This window comes from Mytilus edulis, chromosome 11 (assembly GCF_963676685.1).
Source record: "Mytilus edulis chromosome 11, xbMytEdul2.2, whole genome shotgun sequence".
Classification (NCBI taxonomy): domain Eukaryota; kingdom Metazoa; phylum Mollusca; class Bivalvia; order Mytilida; family Mytilidae; genus Mytilus; species Mytilus edulis.
In genome coordinates this window covers 1281711-1301308 of record NC_092354.1, presented here as the reverse complement: position 1 = coordinate 1301308, position 19598 = coordinate 1281711, and the positions used below count along the sequence as shown (strand labels likewise).

The 19598-nt window shown below is 32.9% G+C and overlaps 1 protein-coding gene across 1 annotated transcript in view; it reads left to right on the top strand.

The window, feature by feature from the left end:
* Window positions 1-19598, top strand: part of LOC139493888 (uncharacterized) — a 326295-nt gene that overhangs the window by 287770 nt on the left and 18927 nt on the right. Inside the window, exons 10-14 of the mRNA XM_071282053.1 lie at window positions 8012-8087; window positions 8998-9240; window positions 9728-10216; window positions 12696-12802; window positions 15222-15675. Coding sequence (XP_071138154.1) covers window positions 8012-8087; window positions 8998-9240; window positions 9728-10216; window positions 12696-12802; window positions 15222-15675 — 1369 coding nt within the window. The remainder of the gene's footprint in view (window positions 1-8011; window positions 8088-8997; window positions 9241-9727; window positions 10217-12695; window positions 12803-15221; window positions 15676-19598) is intronic.

Genomic DNA, 19598 nt, shown 5'->3' with positions numbered 1-19598 from the left:
TACGTTAGATGCTTTTTAAGGATTTATTCCAATATAATCTTTTTGTATAGTAGTTATATTTTTGCAATATTTCATGCACTTTTCATCTTTGTAAGAGACGTTTAAGGGTCGTAACCAGGGGCGGATGCAGGAATTTTTGAAAAGGGGGGGGTGCTAACCCAGGGCAAAGGGGGGGTGCAAAACATATGTCCCGTTAAAATGCATTGATCGGCAAAAATAAAGGGGGGGTGCAAAACCCCGGAACCCCCCCCCCCTCTGGATCCGCCACTGGTAACCTTTACCAGTTCACTGAAACTAATTATTTCAAAAGAATGACCACTATGCACTTCCACATGTACAATCAAAATATGGTTTATTTAAATGACATATTGATGCGAATTGCGATCAATTACAAGAAAGGTCACGCTAGGGTTACTTGCATACAGAAAATATGTCGGCGAATTGCAAGTTCGTTTTACGATTTAAAAAATGTGCAATAATATTTAATGAATTGATTTCAAATCAATTCTACGGAGAATCTATCAGAGATTCGATATAACTAGTGTATTCATATTGTTTAACGTGTCGTTCTTTCTAACATGTTCTTTCTTTGTTTGATAAATACTTTGTAATGAATTACAACTGGTATTACAAAAATCTGTATCAGTTATTCTCATTGTCAGGTACATGTACATGTACATTTGTACTTGTAGGATGATATGTGATTTTCCGACGGGGAGGGACAAGGGTTGGGAACTACAAAAAATGTATGAAAATCTAAATACATGAAATGCTATTTTCTGTTACAGACGCTTTCTTTTAACCTTGCGTAGACTTGAGATTTTTTTTTCCAGATACAAAATAATAAGTCCTTTAAAGCATTTAAAGAATGATCCGTAAAGATTCTAAATTTTCTAAAGATAAGGCTATTCAAATACTGTAAAATAAAAGTACTGTACACGTGTGCTTTCTGTCAAATTATGTATGTGCTGGTCCCATATCATTAGTTTGTAATTTGGTGGGTGTCTTTTGTTGCTATTTAACATATTTGATTTCCGTTCATGATTTTGTACGTTAATTAGACCGTTAGCTTTCTTATTTGAATTGTTTTACATTTGTCATTGTGGGGTCTTTTATCTATGATGAATTTATTTATAGATGGCTATGTGATATATGCATTGCTCAGGGGCGGATCCAGGATTTTGGAAAAGAGGGGCGAAGTTTTTAAATTTGAATCGGACAACCCGTTGTTGGGTTGCTGCCCCTGAATCATTAGTTCAATCAATTAAAAACAAATGTAAGATATGATCAGAACGTTCAAACTTGAGATGCATCATTGCTCTAAAATGATCTTAAGTCCATCCCAAAATCTGACTTATAGTGTGTCTTCAAAAACAAACAAAAAGGTAAAACCTGCTACACAAAAGAACAAGTGGTCAGTATGCTGGAGTTTCTTATCGACAACATAATTGTTGAGTTTGGAGGTAGACTTTTTCAACAAACTGTCGGCATTCCTATGGGAACGAACTGCGCGCCTATTCTTGATTTCATATGAATCGGAGTTCCTTCAGACACTTGTCAAAAACAAGAAGATCAAAGAAGCCAGGTTATTTAATTTCACTTTCAGATATATTGATGATGTTCTTTCCATTAACAATCCAAACTTTTCTGATTGGGTTCCATTAATATATCCACCAGAACTAGAAATTAAAGAGACAACAGACACGGCTTCATCCGCCTCATTTTTAGACTTATACCTCGAATTTGACATACACAGTCATCTAAGTACCAGAATCTATGACAAACGAGACGATTTTGATTTTGAAATTGTCAATTTCCCCCACCTTAGTAGCAACATACCAACTTCACCTGCATATGGAATATACATTTCCCAACTTATTCGGTATTCAAGAGCTTGCAGCTCCTACTCAGACTTTGTAAAACGTCACCAGTGTCTGAGCAGAAAGTTGATGAACCAAGGGTATGTCAAAGAACGTCTCGTCCTTTTTCTAAAAAAGTTCCTCGGAAGGTACCCAGAACTTGTTGATAAATATTCCGTATCAACTTCACAAATAATACACGATGGTCTTGAAGTATAGATTTTGCGTACTGACGTTGTTTATCGTCTTAATTACGTGTTATATTATTCTTTTATTTGTCTTTATTAATATTACTTTTACTGTTGTCTGTTTTTTGAGATATCCTTTTGACGTAACTCTGTGCTTATGTATCCCATCATACTTTGAACGACAAAATTATTTTATGATGTGACTCTGTACCTATGTATCTTGTCATACTTTGAATGACAAAATTATTTTATGATGTGACTCTGTACCTATGTATCTTGACATACTTTGAATGACAAAATTATTTTATTTATTAATATTACTTTTACTGTTAACCAACTTTTTTTGTGATATACATTTTACGTGACTCTGTACTTATGTATCAATTCATACTTTGAACCACACTATTATTTTATTTATTATTATTACTTTAACTGTTAAGTCAGTGTTTGTTATATCTATTTTGCATGACTGTATTTATGCATCCCGTCATACTTTGAACGACAAAATTATTTCATGTCTACCTGTGCGAATTTCAAACGCGCAATTTTACACCAGTACCCATACCCTCCTTCCTTGATGGGTGCATTTTACATAGACAAATATAATCGTATAATATAATCAAACTGAGGATGTTAATTTAATGTATGCCTTTTTGTGCTTCTTCGTTACATTTGTTGTTTTTATAGTGATTAAGATGATAACACAATGTTGACTGCTGTACCCCTATTTTTGACATTTTTACCTATTATGTCTGTTTGTTTTGTTCACGCATCGGTGACAATATAATGGAATTTGCGACTGTCATACAAGTGAGAGGTTTAGCTAGCTATAAAACCAGGTTCAATCCACCATTTTCTACATTTGAAAATGCCTGTACCAAGTCAGGAATATGACAGTTCTTGTCCATTCGTTTTTGATGCGTTTTGTTATTTGATTTTGCCATGTGATTATGGACTTTCCGAATTGATTTTCCTCTGAGTTCAGTATTTTTGTGATTTTACTTTTTTCAAACGAAAGGATACTTCCGAGAACACCACGCCTGGTTATGACAAACTGAAAATGTTTGGGGACATATTTTAGATTTTTAAAACGTTCCAAAAAAAACCAAAAACTTATGCAACCATTTCCAGAGGTTCAAATGTTCTTATTATACAATTTAAGCTTGAAATACATTTTGATCGATTTTAAGTGTTATTCTTTTACCCAGGCTAAGAGCTATCGCGAAAACTATCATTTCTTTTAAGAAAATGAAACGAGTGAAATTCAGCTTATAATAAAGGCAGTATCTGCGTCATGCAGGTACGCGTGGCATAATTGGACTTCTTAGGGTACGCGTAACCGCCAAATATTCATATATTATTGGATAGAGATAATTGTGTATTAAACTGGTAAATTATCAAAATAAGTGAAACAAAAATATAATTCACAGAGATTTTAAGATATGAGATGTCAACATACAATCAGTAATTCGATTTCATTTTTACTACATCCCTAATACGCTTTTGTAGAAACGATCCTGGCTAGTTTTTGAATATTTTTCTTTAAATATTAACTATAATTATAGATTATCTATGCATATATATAACAAATTATTTATTCAAATAAATTAGTTCATCATATATAACCGTGACTTAATTTTTATTTTAAATTCTAAATATGAAGACCTGAAACGGAATTAGCAAGCAATTATTCCGGCGTTCTAAATGAAAATATAATTATTAATTTGTTGTTGGTCCAGAGGTTGTTGGTCTAGATGTGAAACTTGTTGTCGGTCCAGAAATTGTTGGTCTAGAGGTGGAATTTGTTGTCCGCCCTGAGGTTGTTCGTCTAGAGGTGGAATTTGTTGTCGGCCCTGAGGTTGTTGGTCCAGAGGTGAAACTTGTTGGTCCTGGGGATACGGTAGTTGGTCCCAGTATTGATGATTGTGGTGTAGTTGGAGGCATTGCCCTTGACAAACTTTGGCAAGTTTAAATATAATAAATTTTTCTTTAGATTGTTTTTTTACAATGCCATCAATAAACAGATTATATACCCGTTCATTATGTGTTATTGCGAACCACAGAGTTGTCTGCTCTTGACCAAGGTATTTAAACGTTTGTAAGTTTACCTGTCCCATTGAATCAATACTATAGCAATTGCTCTCTGTGTAGTTTATTCATTTGAGACCTTAAATTTCTTCTTGGAGAAATCTATCGTTCATTGATTAATTTACCTGACCAAAAAAATATCCTCGTTTTTGGTTGAAATACATGTATAAACTGCATATGATACAGTATTTATTCAATATCAATAATACATTTTCAATCTGTACATTATAAACACTGATTCAATTATAAAAAAGTTTATTTCGGATTTCCAATAAGTTAAAGGAAGATTTGCATTCAGTACAGCTTTCATTGGTTGGACTGTATACTTCAGACATCAGACAATTCAATGCAATTACACCAAACCAGTCATATAAAATATATAGGCCTAAAGTCTGTCAAAGGAGGTTATAAATGATTTGTGACAATGCAAATACTAGATTTTAGAATATAAATGAATAACGTTAACCAATCAATTCAAAATACTAATATCTACTCAAATTCACAAATAGGTACTGAATAAACATCATGTAAATCATTAAATAAAGAAACATGAAATTTATAGTTTTAAAAAAGGGAAATAACAATGAACATTCTGAAACTGATTATACTAGTAAGGGAGACAACTACATATGCACTTTCATATTTAGTCAACGTGCATCACTATGTATTATCTATAAATTATGTGGCGAAGAGAAATGATTTTGTTCAAAACAATGACTGTACCTATTATAACAAATAGATGCAAACAACAGAATCAAAGGTGGAAATAAGCAAAGAATTACGGTCAATTCAAGATAATTGTCTGTGTCTAGTCAAAATAAGTTGTGATTGCATTGCGCATTTCAACTTCCTGTAAAATATAGAGTTATTGTCCTTTAAATCTGAGATTCACTTGTTGTCGAGTATAGAGTTGCAAGTTACAAAAGTCGAGTTGCAAGTTAAGAAAGTCGAGTTGCGAGTTACAAAAGTGGAGTTGCGAGTTCAGAAAGTCGAGTTGCGAGTTACAAAAGTCGAGTTGCGTGTTAAAAAAGCGAGTTGCGTGTTACAAAAGTCTAGTTGCCGAGCCTGGCAATAATCGTTAGGGACCGCAAAATTTATTCTTTGGCAGTCAGACACTCAAAATTGTGGACGTTAAAATTATATATGTCTACATTGGCTAGAGATACAGGGGAAATGATGTGCGTGCATAAAACAAGTTTAAACCCACTGCATTTTTGTGTCTGACCTTAGTCAGGAACCTTTAGCCTTTGTTGCTCTTGTATATTTTTTTTATTTTGGTTCATCTTTATATTTAGGAGCATAGAATGGCGTAAATATTCTTGATCTAAAGATATATAACACTGTGTTTCGGGGCCTGTTTGGGGCTCCCTCTAGGTGTGTGATTTCTCGTTGTGTTGAAGACCAAATGGCCTTCGGTTGAATTGCATATTTTGGTTGGGTTGCTGTCTCTTTGACTCATTCCCCGATTTGATTCTTTGGTCTATGCATGTAGCCATCAAAGATACTATTGTAAAAACTACATTTGCGCCATTTTACAGGTAAGGTTTAATTGGAAAATTTAAAATGTTTAGTGCTACATCGTGAATAAGATTTTTTTTAAAGTATTCCTCCTGGGTATTGGGTAACTTATAAAACTGAGTCACTTAGGTTTAAAATTATATAGTGTTCACACGTTTGAGATTGTCAATTATGAATTAATTAGAAAAACGGTTTCAGTTAGTTTTCTAAGAATTCAATTTGGATTGTTCCATATTCGGGAAACTAAAGATGATACTATGGTAATAACATCTGATGCAGGAGGTAACGGTCATACTGCTATGACGTCCATAGAGATGTTCGAAATGTAAAGCCCCGATCACAACAGATCGTACGATTTTTTGTCGTGGAAGATCAATAAAAAAGTTGTCGTGCAAAATCAAATGTCAAAAAAATATGTAGAGAGGTCACATCAGCTACGACATGTCTACGATGGTTCCACGATGGGTACAGTACAGGAAATAAGAATTGTAATTATACTGTTGTGGGTTTGTCGCAAATGAGTCTTGTGAAAGCCGTGCGACTGTCGTATAACAATCGTGAGTTTTTGGTTCTATTTTTCAGATTTTCATGTCATGGAAATATGCGTGTTACCGTTGTGTCACTGTCGAACGACTGTCGCACAACAGTCGTGTGTCACTCGTACGTTTGACTCCGAAATGCTAGTATATAAACATGATAAAGAAGGCCCGATTTATTGCGTGCCATTTGCCATTTGCTTTCAATATTGTTCAGTGTCATCATAAGTTTGGTCCAAATAAACGGCGTTATTCCATATTGGTATCATTTTAGTAAGTTTCTCGTTATGAATTGGATTTTGAATAAAAAAGCATATTCACTTCAGAAAGTGTTATTCACCGCGCTAAACGTCACACACTTTTACATGCAACGTAGTTATGGTAAAATGTTTCATGTAAAATTTGTTTTGGTATATGTTTGTCATTAAATACATTTTCTTTTCTCGGAATATGGAACAAAACAGTTACTGTCTTTTGTTTCGGTAAATATGGGGTTTAATTGACTTTGGAATAACTGATATTCACTTCGGCCGTCGGCCTCAGTGAATATCATGTTTTTCAAAAGTCAAGAAAACCGCTTATTTACCTCATCAAAAGACAGTAACTGTATATTATTCGTATTATATGAAAAAGAAGATGTGGTATGATTGCCAATGAGACAACTGTCCACAAGAAACCAAAATGACATAGAAATTAACAACTATAGGTCACCATACGGCCTTCATTAATGAGCAAAGCCCATACCCCATAGTCAGCTATAAAAGGCCCCGAAATGACAATGTAAAACAAATCAAACGAGAAAACTAACGGCCTTATTTATATAAAAAAATTAAAAAAATGATACACAACTATTGAACAATATTAAAACATATTACATTTATAGTTACCTTTAAAACTAAGGGCTTGGACATTTTAACCTAGAATAGTTAATGACATGGACATGATTTCCTAGATTGATACACAACTCTTTCGTTTTGTCTTTAACAATATTAAAACATATTACATTCATATTCACCTTTTAAAATTAAGGGCATGGACATTTTAACCTAAGACTATTAATGGCATGGACATGATTCCATAGCAAAATTAGTCTGGGGACATAAATTTTATCAAAAATATAACTATGCAACTCTTAAACATTACTAAAACATAACATCTAAATTTCCATGGTTTAAATGTAATTAAATATTATAGGATTTTATAGGACATGATTACCTAGGAAAATTAGTCTGGGGACATATATTAATAACATCGGACCAAATATACTAGTAAATTCTGTAACCATGGACTTTTTATACCAGCAATATTTGTCCCCCCAGACATATTTTACCAGGACAAATTTATCACTTACACACGCATGCTTTGTTTATCAAATGTGAATCGATCCTCAAAAATATTTTTGTAACTCGCAACTTGACTTTTGTAACTCGCAACTCGACTTTTTTATCTCGCAACTCGACTTTCGTAACTCGCAACTCGACTTTCTTAACTCACAACTCGACTTTTGTAACTCGCAACTCGACTTTCTTAACTCGCAACTCGACTTTCTTAACTCGCGACTCGGCTTTCTTAACTCGCAACTCAACTTTTGTAACCCGCAACTCAACTTTCGTAACTCGCAACTAGACTTTTTTAACTCGCAACTCGACTTTTTTAACTCGCAACTCGAATATCTTAACTCGCAACTTGTAACTCAACTATATGAAACCCTCTTTAAATCTACTGGCAGATAGAAAGGCTATTAGAATTTATATATGTATTAAACTATTTGACAAGTTTTCACATGGGGCATGATAGTTTATAGCATATTTTTCTTTTGTAGACTGTCATGTCAAAGACATCCCCAGAAGTAACTCCTGACACCCATTTACAGGAACCTGCAGCACCAGTAGTTGAAGGTAATGCTCTAATGTTAATTATTCAGATACTGGCTGAAATGATTTATAATTACTTGTTTCTAATATAGGGAAACCTTGATATCTGCTTATAATGTTATAATGAAAAAAATCAGCAAATTGATGGGAAAAGTGAAATAGGCTATTGATGAAGATTGATTGATTACAGATCACATAATTTTTTTTAATCCGTGCATGTCCGTAAATAAACAAATAAACAGACTCATACATCAGCACGTAGACATATTGACACACTGACAGATTTAACACATTAACAGATTTATATATCAACACATTGGTATATCGATGCATTTACAGATCGACATAATAATAGACTCCTACATCAACATATTGACATATTGGCACACTTACAGATTAACATATCACTAGACTCAAACGTCAACACCATAACATATTGAAACACTGACAGATTAACATATCACTAGACTCAAACGTCAACACAATAACATATTGAAACACTGACAGATCAACATTTTTACACTCATACATCATCACGATGATAGATCAACACATTAACAGACATATTGACACACTGACATATCAACATATAACCAGATTCAAACATCAACACATTGACATATAGACACACTGACAGCTGAATACATTAACAGACTCGTACATTAACACATTGACATATTGAAACATTGACAGATCAACACTTTAGCACACATACATCATTACACTGACAGATCAATACACAAACAGGCTAATACATCAACACAAAGACATAAAGACATTCTGACATATTTAACACGTTGACATATCGAAAAATGACATGTCAACATATTAACCAACAAATGAGGAAAAATTATCTATGAGTTTGTGTATGGATACATTTTTTTTCTCAACATGAACACATCAAAACTTTCCAATTTTTTTTATTTTTTTTTAGATTCCATCAGAAAAGGGCAACAGTCTGCCATGTTAAATCGTTTATTAGGGAAGGGCAGCTATGAATCATTTGATATGAGATGCATGGTAACCGGTAAATTTTCTGTTGGGAAAACGACTCTTGTGAAGCTGTTAGCTGGGGATGTCCTACCAGAAGGGCGACATCCAACTGATGGGATTTCTCTGGTAGAAGGTCGCTGTGGCCTCGACATTCAGTCAAAAGAGTGGATTCTTGTTGATCCAGGTGAGAAAGAGCACAAGTAGAATATATTACTAGAATATCTGACCACATTAAAAATATACTCTATTGCATGGACTGCGCTTTCAGCAGACATGTTATAGCACTGATTTAAATAGTTTCACATTGTAGCCATTTTTTGTGCCTGCTATTCACGCACCATATTAATTCAATATCAAATCTGATTTGTGTATGAAAATCTTAACATTTTACTAATCTTATTAGAAAGATGTTAAGGTTTTATATTTTGAAATTGAATTTAAATGTTAAAATTATTCAATGAATTAACATTATTTTCCATATTCAATAATGTCATCATCAATCAGTTAAAATATGACTCTTTAAAATGTGTTAATAGCATTATGTGAATGTTACACCTGATAAGATATCATTCTAATCCTAATTACTGATTTTTCTTACATTCTTCACTTCGTTTTGACAGCCTGCAGCTGATTTTGATTTGATTTGCCTGATGTATTAAATATAATTTCAGACTCTTATAATGCCCTGGATGTTGTGTACAGTAAGGTTTTAATGACCTCTCTGGAAGAAGAGGAGGAGAGTGAACTAACCAAAAAGTTCATCAAAGCTTCAAATACAAGCCCAACTGGTTATGCCAAAGCTACACTTTCCTCTTTGTCCTCAGAACAGTCTGCAGCAACACAATCTCTACCATCTACGAAATCCTCCAACGTGCCTCACACGGTCAAACAGATGGAAAAGAAAATGAGAACAAGAATGACTAAAGAAGAAATAAGAAAGAAAATGGAAAAGTTCCTCAAAAGTGGGAAGTATAAGATGAACGTCGGACGTCTTATCTTCTGGGATTTTGGTGGACAATATGTTTTTCTAACAACACATCAGACCTTCATGACGTTCCGGGCATTGTTTCTTGTAGTATTTGATGGGAGCAAAGATTTGCATGAACAGGTCCCTGATGTGATGTGTTTTCCAGGGCAGCACATGACGCCAACACCAGCAGGTAATATGCATGTTATTTACACTCAGATAATGAAAACAGGATACATTTCTATAACAGCAAGATGATAGTTCAAAAAACAATTAGAATTGTCTAAATATTTAAGCCTAAATCTAAATGTTTACGTAACTTGTTTACATTGCCACTTTGAGCTTGTCACAAACTACAATATTAACCTTAATATGTCTCACATTTTGAAACATTGATATGAGGTAAGACAATAATATTTATAAAAGATACCAGGTTTGAATTTTTGTACGTCGGAAAGTGCTTTAGATTTTTGAATGAGTAAATTCTCACAAAAAAGGAGCTGATGATTTTATCATAAGCATGAACAGAGTGTTGCATTGATTGACAGACAACATTATATTTTTGCGGTCATATATTGGTATGAAGTTGGCGTCGTTGTCGTCGTCGAAAGACATATTGGTTTTTGCACAATAACTTAAGTTTAAGAAATGGATCTCTATGAAATATTACCATAAGGTTCAATACCACAAAAGGAAGGTTGAATGTGATTTTAGGGGTTATGGTACCAAAATTTAAGGAAAAAGGGGCCAAAAATAAGCATTTTTGTAACTTTCAGACCATAACTTGTGTGTTAGTGTATGGATCTCTCTGACATTGTACCACAAGGTTCCATATCACAAAGGAAATGCTGGGATTGATATTGGGGGTAATTGCCTCAAACTTTTTGGAATTAGCGGCCAAAAAGTTTAAAAAAACATACATTTTTCTTGTTTCAGGACAATAACTTTTGTGTAAGTGTATGGATCTTTCTGAAATTATACTACAAGGTTCTATATCACAAAAGGGAAGGCTGGGTTTGAGTTTGGGGCAATTGCCCTAAATGTGTAGGAATTTGGGACCAAAAAGGACACAAAAAAGCTTTTTTTTCTAGTTTCCAGACAATAACTTGTGTTCAAGTGTATGGATCTCTCTAAATTTGTACTGCAAGGTATTACACCACAAAGGGAAGGCTGGGATTGAGTTTGGGGGGATGAATCATAAGGGGTTCAAAAAATTTGGGGGGGATTTTTTTTTCTTTAATTATTTTTATTTTAAGCTGTTTATTTCTATATATATATATATATATAAAAGCAAATAATAATGATATGGCAGGAGATAAATACCAAACAGGATATGTGAATTATTATATTAAGTATTGCGCTATAGCAAGAAATCTTCAATTGCACAGTAATGCACAATAGCAAGAAATCTTCAATTGCACAGTATTGTAGGTGTGATCTGACATTAACCTCATTTCAATTCATTGAGTTTTAGTATTTTTTCTAATACTATATGTAATAGGTCATCTATATTTGGTGTATGGAAATATTTTATGATGTACATGTCAGTCTCCATGTATCATCTGACCTTGACCTTATTTTCATGGATCATTGATCAATGTTAAGTTTTCATGGTTAAGTTTGTTCCTTAGATACTATAAGCAATAATTCGACTATATTTAATGCATAGATTGATTGTACGGTGTACATGTCTGCCTGGCATGGTTCGTCTGACCTTGACCTCCTTTTCATGGTTCATTGGTCAATGTTAAATTTTCTAGGTCATACCTATAAATTAACTGTTTACAAAACTTTTGAATTTTTAAAATACTTAGGCTTTTCTACCTCAGGAATAGATTACCTTGGGTGTATTTGGCAAAACTTTCAGGAATTTTGGTCCTCAATGCTCTTCAACCTCGTACTTTATTTGGCCTTTTTAACTTTTTTGGATTCAAGCGTCACTGATGAGTCCTTTGTAGACAGACCGGTCAACTACATATAGTGAATTGAATGATTGTTAGGAGTACATGTATTTCTGTTTAGTTTATCTGACCTTGACCTCATTTTCTTGGATCATGCTAAGTTTTTTGTGATAGTTGTAGTAAAACTTTATATTTAGGACTATCAACATAATATAAATGGTTAGTAAAGAAGGCGAGAAATTTCAGTGTGTGCACTATTGTTGTTATTCCTTAATTCTATTTTTGTTAAAACTTTGTATTAAATAGCAGCAAAAACAAATGTTATCCTTACTTGTGTCAAAATATGTTTATTTGTTGTAAAAGTAAGTTAAGCAATGTATTGTCAAATTCACAATTAATGGCCTTGTCATTAAGCAATGTTAACAACAATGTTTTCCTATAGAAAGTCAGATTGTTTTATAATGAGTAAACCAAAAAACATATTTAATGTTAGAATGTTTACATACTTGATTTCTCAAAATATCTACCCAAAGACTAAAAATTGTAGTTTTAATGAAATTTTTCTTCATACACCATCCAGATTTATTTCCTTATATGTTATGCCTAAAAAAGTAAGTAGGGGAATGGAATTACTTGTTAAATTTGTTCATGAATTTGTATTCCATCTGCTTCCTTTGTTTAATATTCACATAGACCAAGGTGAGAGACGCAGGCTCTTTAGAGCCTCTGGTTTATACTTTTTTTATGACAGATTTTGATTTTATTTTGTAGTATTCTTGCAATATTGGGTCAATTCCATCCTGACCTATTGTAAGGTTGTATATGCAGGCATACCAAAAATCTTGTTTGTTGCCACTCACAAGGACAAAGTACCAATGGTGAGTGATCTTATGTTAGAAATATAGTAGTAAGTCATTGCCATTTGAAACACTTGAATAATGTGTAAAAACTGCTTACATGATGATAATATGCCCATATGTCTTAACTTGACCAAACTTCGTATAAAGCTACACTTTCGAAAGAAAAAAAGATCCTAATTGATTTGTGGGTAATAGACTTAAGATCAGATTACAGGGACTATAACTAGAGTACAATATATGAAGAAACACTTATAGATAAGAAAATGATATTGGTTAGCATTTGTATTAATATTCAATTTGATATATCTCATTGTCATGGAGATTTTCTGCCGTGTCACTCTCGGTCATGGTCTATTGACTTTAAACAATTGTTCAGTTTAAATGTTAAAGTTTGTATTTTCTTTGCCTTGTTACTCTCGGGCATGGTCTATTGACTATAACAATTGCTCAGTTTAAATGTTAAAGTTTGTATTTTCTTTTTAAGTCAGTTTTATTTCAACAAATATGCTGACAATATGAAAGTTTAGTGATGTTGGAGGCCAAAATATTTGAAATTCCAAAACGTAATACAAATGTTGATGAGTTGGTGAAATATAAAATCGGGACAGGTAATGCATGAGGACGATTTATGATTTGTTTTAAAATAAGTTCAATTTTATCAACAAAAAATTGAAATTAAACAATATCCATATGTTCATGCAAATACCCTCTTGACCTGTTTTAGATTTATTGCCAACTTATTAACTGTGACTTATGTTGTTTACTTGTGTTTCTTTACTAGGTAGGTAAAGTGAATTACCAAACAAAAATATCAATAGCAAGTTTTTCTTTCAAAATACCCTTTTCATTTTATTTCCCTTGGATGGTAAGATTTAACAACTGATAACAGTTTCAGTCTGTTATCTTTGAAAGTATGAGATCTAGGTTAAAAGTGTAAAATTGACGTTTGAGAGAAGATGTATGTCACTTGAAAATTTGAGATAAATCTAATTGTAGAACGCGTTATTAATGATGGTGATATCAACTTAACAGTCCTGTTGGATTTTAAGAAAGCTTTTGATGTAGTAGATCATGATTTTCTCTGAAAAAAAATTGAAATTTATGGATTTGATAATACTGCTGTTTCTTTTTTAAAATCATATTTGAATGAAAGAACTCAACAAGTACAAATTGGTAATGCTCATTCTGAAAAACTTTATATCAAGTATGGTGTCCCCCAAGGCTCCATATTAGGCCCCCTTCTATTTATATTATACATAAACGACCTTCCTTTTTATATGAAAAATTCTTTCACTGTTATATGCCTATGATTCAACTTTACATCTTTCTGGTAATGGTTATCAAACTCTACAGTCAAAGGTACAAGAAGATGTACATGGTGTTGAGGAATGGTGCAATGATCATGATGATAACAATATGTTCATCAATAAAAATAAAACAAAATATATGATTATTGGAACGAAGCAAAGAGCAATGCCACATTACAATGAGAGTTGTTTAACTATTAACAATCAAGTGATACAATCTTCCACATGCAAAGGTATTTTAGGAATTCAAATTGACCCTTCCCTCACATGGACAAACCAAATTGATGTGATCTGCTCAAAAATATCATCTAGACTATATCTACTATTAAAGATTAAAAAAAATTTAAATCTAGACTGCAGAAAATTATTCTATATTGGTTTTATCTTGCCACTAATTGATTATTGTTGTTAAGTGTGGAGTAGTTGTAGCAGTGAGGATATTAAAATTACAAAAGAGAGCTGCTAGATTAATACTAGAAACCGACCCTTTCGCTCCTTCTTGCCCTTATTCAAACACTTAAACTGGTTGACAGTTGAACAGAGAATAAAATATCACAAATTTGTGATGACATTTAAGTGCATTAAAAATGACGCCCCATCATATCTAACTGACAAGTTTCATTATGTTTCAGACAGAAATACATACCCCTTGAGAAATGCTGTTCAAGGAAACCTCATACTCCCTAAACCAAAAACAGAATTGTTCAAAATCTTTTTTACGTATTCGAGACCATTCTTGTGGAATAATTTGCCAATACCGTGAAAAAATATTACAAATGTTAATTCTTTCAAATACAACATTTATAACAGATCATTTATTGAAATCAACCTAGCTGTATAAATAATATTAAAAACTGATTATGTCATCATGTTTATTTATTCATCACATTTTATCAAGTTGTATTGAACATTATTATCATACTTGACTTTTTATACTAATGTATGCAATGTATATGTTTGCATTTTGTTTGAATTTTCACGATGAGGGCCTCAGGGAAGATTAACTCATTGTGTAACTCTCTTAAAACAATGTACTGTTGTTGTTGTTGTTATTCCACCATTGAAGATGCATTTAAATCACCAGGTGTGCGATACAGTGTATTATTCTGTCAACTTTTTATGTTTAACAGGAGAATATTGAGACCAGACGTGAAGAGCTTTACAGAGGAATTGAGGAGTTGTTTAAAGACCACGAGGGAAAACATCATCTGGTCCTTAGACCTCTAATATTTGTCAATGCCAAAGATCAAGCCGACCCAGAAATAGAAGTTCTGAAGAAAACAATAACAGAACTTACATTCGATCACCCATGCTGGGGTGAAAGAATGCCCAATGCTTGTGTTCCACTAGAGCTAGAGATCGCTGAACTAGTGGCAGAAGGAAAACAAATAATGTCATTGGCTGAAGTTAAAGAATTAAATGCTATCAGCGAGGTGTCTGTCCTGTCCCCTGAGCAGTTGACTGATTTCCTACATTTTCATCATTCTCTGGGGAAGATTGTTTATTTCGATACCCCCCAGCTGAGAGATAATGTAATGATCAACCCTCTTCTTATGGTGGAAGTTATGAGATCTTTTATCACAGGTGTGTATGTATTTTCATTGTGTAGTGAATATATATATTGCAGGTAAAAATGTTCCAATATCCAAAAAGTGTTTACCTACCTTTTATTAGAGCGTGACAGACTGTTTGATAATATCCTTTACTAATATTTATGTTGGTATGTGAGAACTTTTATGTAATACGATTAGTAAAAAGATAAATCTTTTTTTTTATCCACAGTGCTAAAAATTGTGAAATGCATGCAATTTTTTAACAGATTTCTGAATGAAAATGTTGTTTTTTAATTGGTGATGTACAGCAGCAGGCAACCGAGGAATTTACTTGGATACTTAGATCAAATTTGAATTGTGTGGCGTCACTTTCATTATACTAGAGTTATGTCCCTTTAATTTATAAATGGGTAAATTGCTGAATTTTTTTGTTTCCATTTTCTTACTTAAAGTAGAACAATACAAAGATTTGTTCACTCCCAATCAGACAACTTTAAACTGATGTAATTCATTTCATCCTGCTTTATATTTTATAAATGAGGTACCAAAAGAAAGAACAAAGATTAATCTTTCAAATTGTTATAATTTCATTATGACATAATTATTACATGAATAATTATTATGTAGTTAGTCGTTATATTGTGATGTCCATACTTGAATGAATTTAGCGTCTTTGTTCTTCATAGCATCCCAGAATATTTTATAGATTCTTGTACAACACAGCTTGACCTCCAAAACTGTGTCTCAGATTTTCAAAAACATCAATAGAACAAATTTTATACCCAATGGAATTTAGTGGTCTCTAATGAATTGATGTTGCAAACTTCATTGAAGATTTATGAGAGAATGAAATACAATAGGAAAAATCTGAGACAAAGTTTTGGAGGTCAAACTGTGTTGTGCAAAAATCTATAAAAAAATAGGATGCTATGAAGAACAAAGAAGCTAAATTCATTCAAGTATGGACATCACAGAATGGCAACTAATTACATAACAATTAATTGTGTAATAATTATTAAATGAATTTAATGAAATTAGCACAATTTGAAAGATTAATCATTCTTCTTTCTTTTGGTACCTCATTTATAAAATTTAAAGAAAGACCTGTGGAATTATATCAGTTTAAAGATGTCTGATTGGGGATGAAAAATCTTTGTATTGTGCTACCTTATGTTTGCCTCAACCAGGGACTTTCTATACTAACGGGACTCGTCTTTATTGATTTAAACTGATAACTCAGCCGCCTGTTTAAAGCTACCACCCAACAATAAACTTAGTTCTGATATACGATGCTATATAATGATGAATTATTTAACTGAGACGTATCGTTTTGAAGAACACCCCAGTTGTGTAAAATTGTTACCACATGTACCATATCACACAAGATAACGGCCAACGAACAAATTCCTCAAAGTTTAAAGATCAATATTTAAAAGACGAGAAATCTTTTGAAAAACATGAAAAGCAGTTTGCAATGACAAAATGTATAAAATTTCATAAAAACGATTTTTTGTTAAACTTGAATATATATAGTTTATTTGTAGTTGTGTAAAATACTTCGTGAAATGATTTGCTATAAAGTCACGTGACATCAGCTACGGCCGAGATCAGTCTGATAATGTGTATAGATATCGTTACCAGTCCCGTTAGTATAGAAAGTCCCTGCCTCAACCAAACTTTATGAATTCTATACAAAATGCTTATTACCACTAAACAAAAATCAAGTTTGAATTTTGGTGCATTCCCTTTTACCATTCTAGAGTTATGCTTCTTACAAATGGAAACAATGCAGAATTTTTCGTTTCTGTTCTCATTCTTAAGTTTACTTCATCAAAATTTTATGAAACTTAAATATAATATATTTTTTTTCAATTTAAACTGAAACGGATATTTATTTAGTATAAAGGTATCGGTATAACTATAGAATTACATGGTTTCAAAATATAAGATATATTTTAACAATGCTTAAAAACTTTGAGAATGCAAGTAGTTCTATCTCGTTATGAATTGATTTCCAACACAATTATGTTTTGAGACAATGTGTAGTTTTTATATATTTAAACTGAAACTCTTATACTAGGCTTTTTATAGAAGGTGAATGTAGACGTGGTTAGTGTGATATTCAGTTTCACTAAACTAACATACATTATTGTTTAGGGACCCGCTGATGCACCCCTAGGGTTGCGAGATTTTTTCGATGTGTTGGTGGCCTTTGACTGTTTTCTGCAGTTTGGTCAGGTTGTTGTCTCTTTAGCGCATTCCATGTTTTTATTTTCAATTTTGTTGCAGGATCAATACATTTTTACCACAAATGAAACACAATTGTAAAATGGTATAAGTGCCCATATTGATGCCTAGTGTTACAAATTATTCATTGGTTCCCATTTTTAGCTCACCTGGCCCGAAGTGCCAAGTGAGCTTTTCCCATCACTTGGCGTCGGGCGTCGTCGTCCGTCGTCGTTAACTTTTACAAAAATATTCTCCTCTGAAACTACTGGGCCAAATTAAACCAAACTTGGCCACAATCATCATTGGGGTATCTAGTTTAAAAAATGTGTGGCGTGACCCGGCCAACCAACCAAGATGGCCGGCATGGCTAAAAATAGAACATAGGGGTAAAATGCAGTTTTTGGCTTATAACTCAAAAACCAAAGCATTTAGAGCAAATCTGACATGCGGTAAAAGTGATAATTAGGTCAAGATCTGTCTGTCCTGAAAATTTCAGATGAATCGGACAACCTGTTGTTGGGTTGCTGCCCCTGAATTGGTAATTTTAAGGAAATTTTGCTGTTTTTGGTTATTATCTTGAATATTATTATAGATAGAGATAAACTGTAAACAGCAATAATGTTCAGCAAAGTAAGATTTACAAATAAGTCAGCATGACCAAAATGGTCAGTTGACCCCTGAAGGAGTTATTGCCCATTATAGTCAATTTTTAACCATTTTTTCGTAAATCTTAGTAATCTTTTACAAAAATCTTCTTCTCTGAAACTACTGGGCCAAATTAAACTAAACTTAGCCACAATCATCATTGGGGTAACTTGTTTAAAAAATGTGTGGCGTGACCTGGCCAATCAACCAACATGGCTGCCACGGCTAATAATAGAACATCGGGTTAAAATGCAGTTTTTGGCTTATAACTCAAAAACCGAAGCATTAAGAGAAAACCTGACAGGGTTTAATTGTTGATCAGGTCAAGATCTATCTGCCCTGATGTTTTCACATGGATCGGACAACCCGTTGTTAGGTTACAGTCCTGAATTGGTAATTTTAAGGAAATTTTGCCGTTTTTTGTTATCATCTTGAATATTATTATAGATAGAGATAAACTGTATACAGCAATAACGTTCAGCAAAATAAGATCTACAAATAAGTTTACATGACCAAAATAGTCAATTGACCCCTTAAGGAGATATTGCCCTTTATAGTTTATTTTTAACATTTTTCATAAATTTTTGTAAATTTTTAGAAAATATTTTCCACTGTAATTACTGGGCCAAGTTCATTATAGATAGAGATAATTGTAGCAACAAGAATGTTCAGTAAAGTAAGATCTACAAACACATCACTATCACCAAAACACAATTATGTCATGAATTTATCCATGTCCATTGTTTACAATACACAAGACCAAGGTGAGCGACACAGGCTCTTTAGAGCCTCTAGTTGAAATATTTGTCAAAAGATACAACAAGTTTTATACTCAGATTTAAATAAAAATTGTATTTTGATGGAAGATATCACGAATTAATCAATAGTCTGAAATTATACCGACATTTATTCTCCATGAACAAGAAATATCAACTATTCATGTTTAGTTCTCACATCATGTTGTAACTGCGTCACTTTCTATTTATATTGGGAAACATATTTCATCCTGAAATCTGAACCTCACCAATGGAGCATGAATTCCTGCTAAATTAAACCAATAGTTCCAAACGGTGAAGTTGA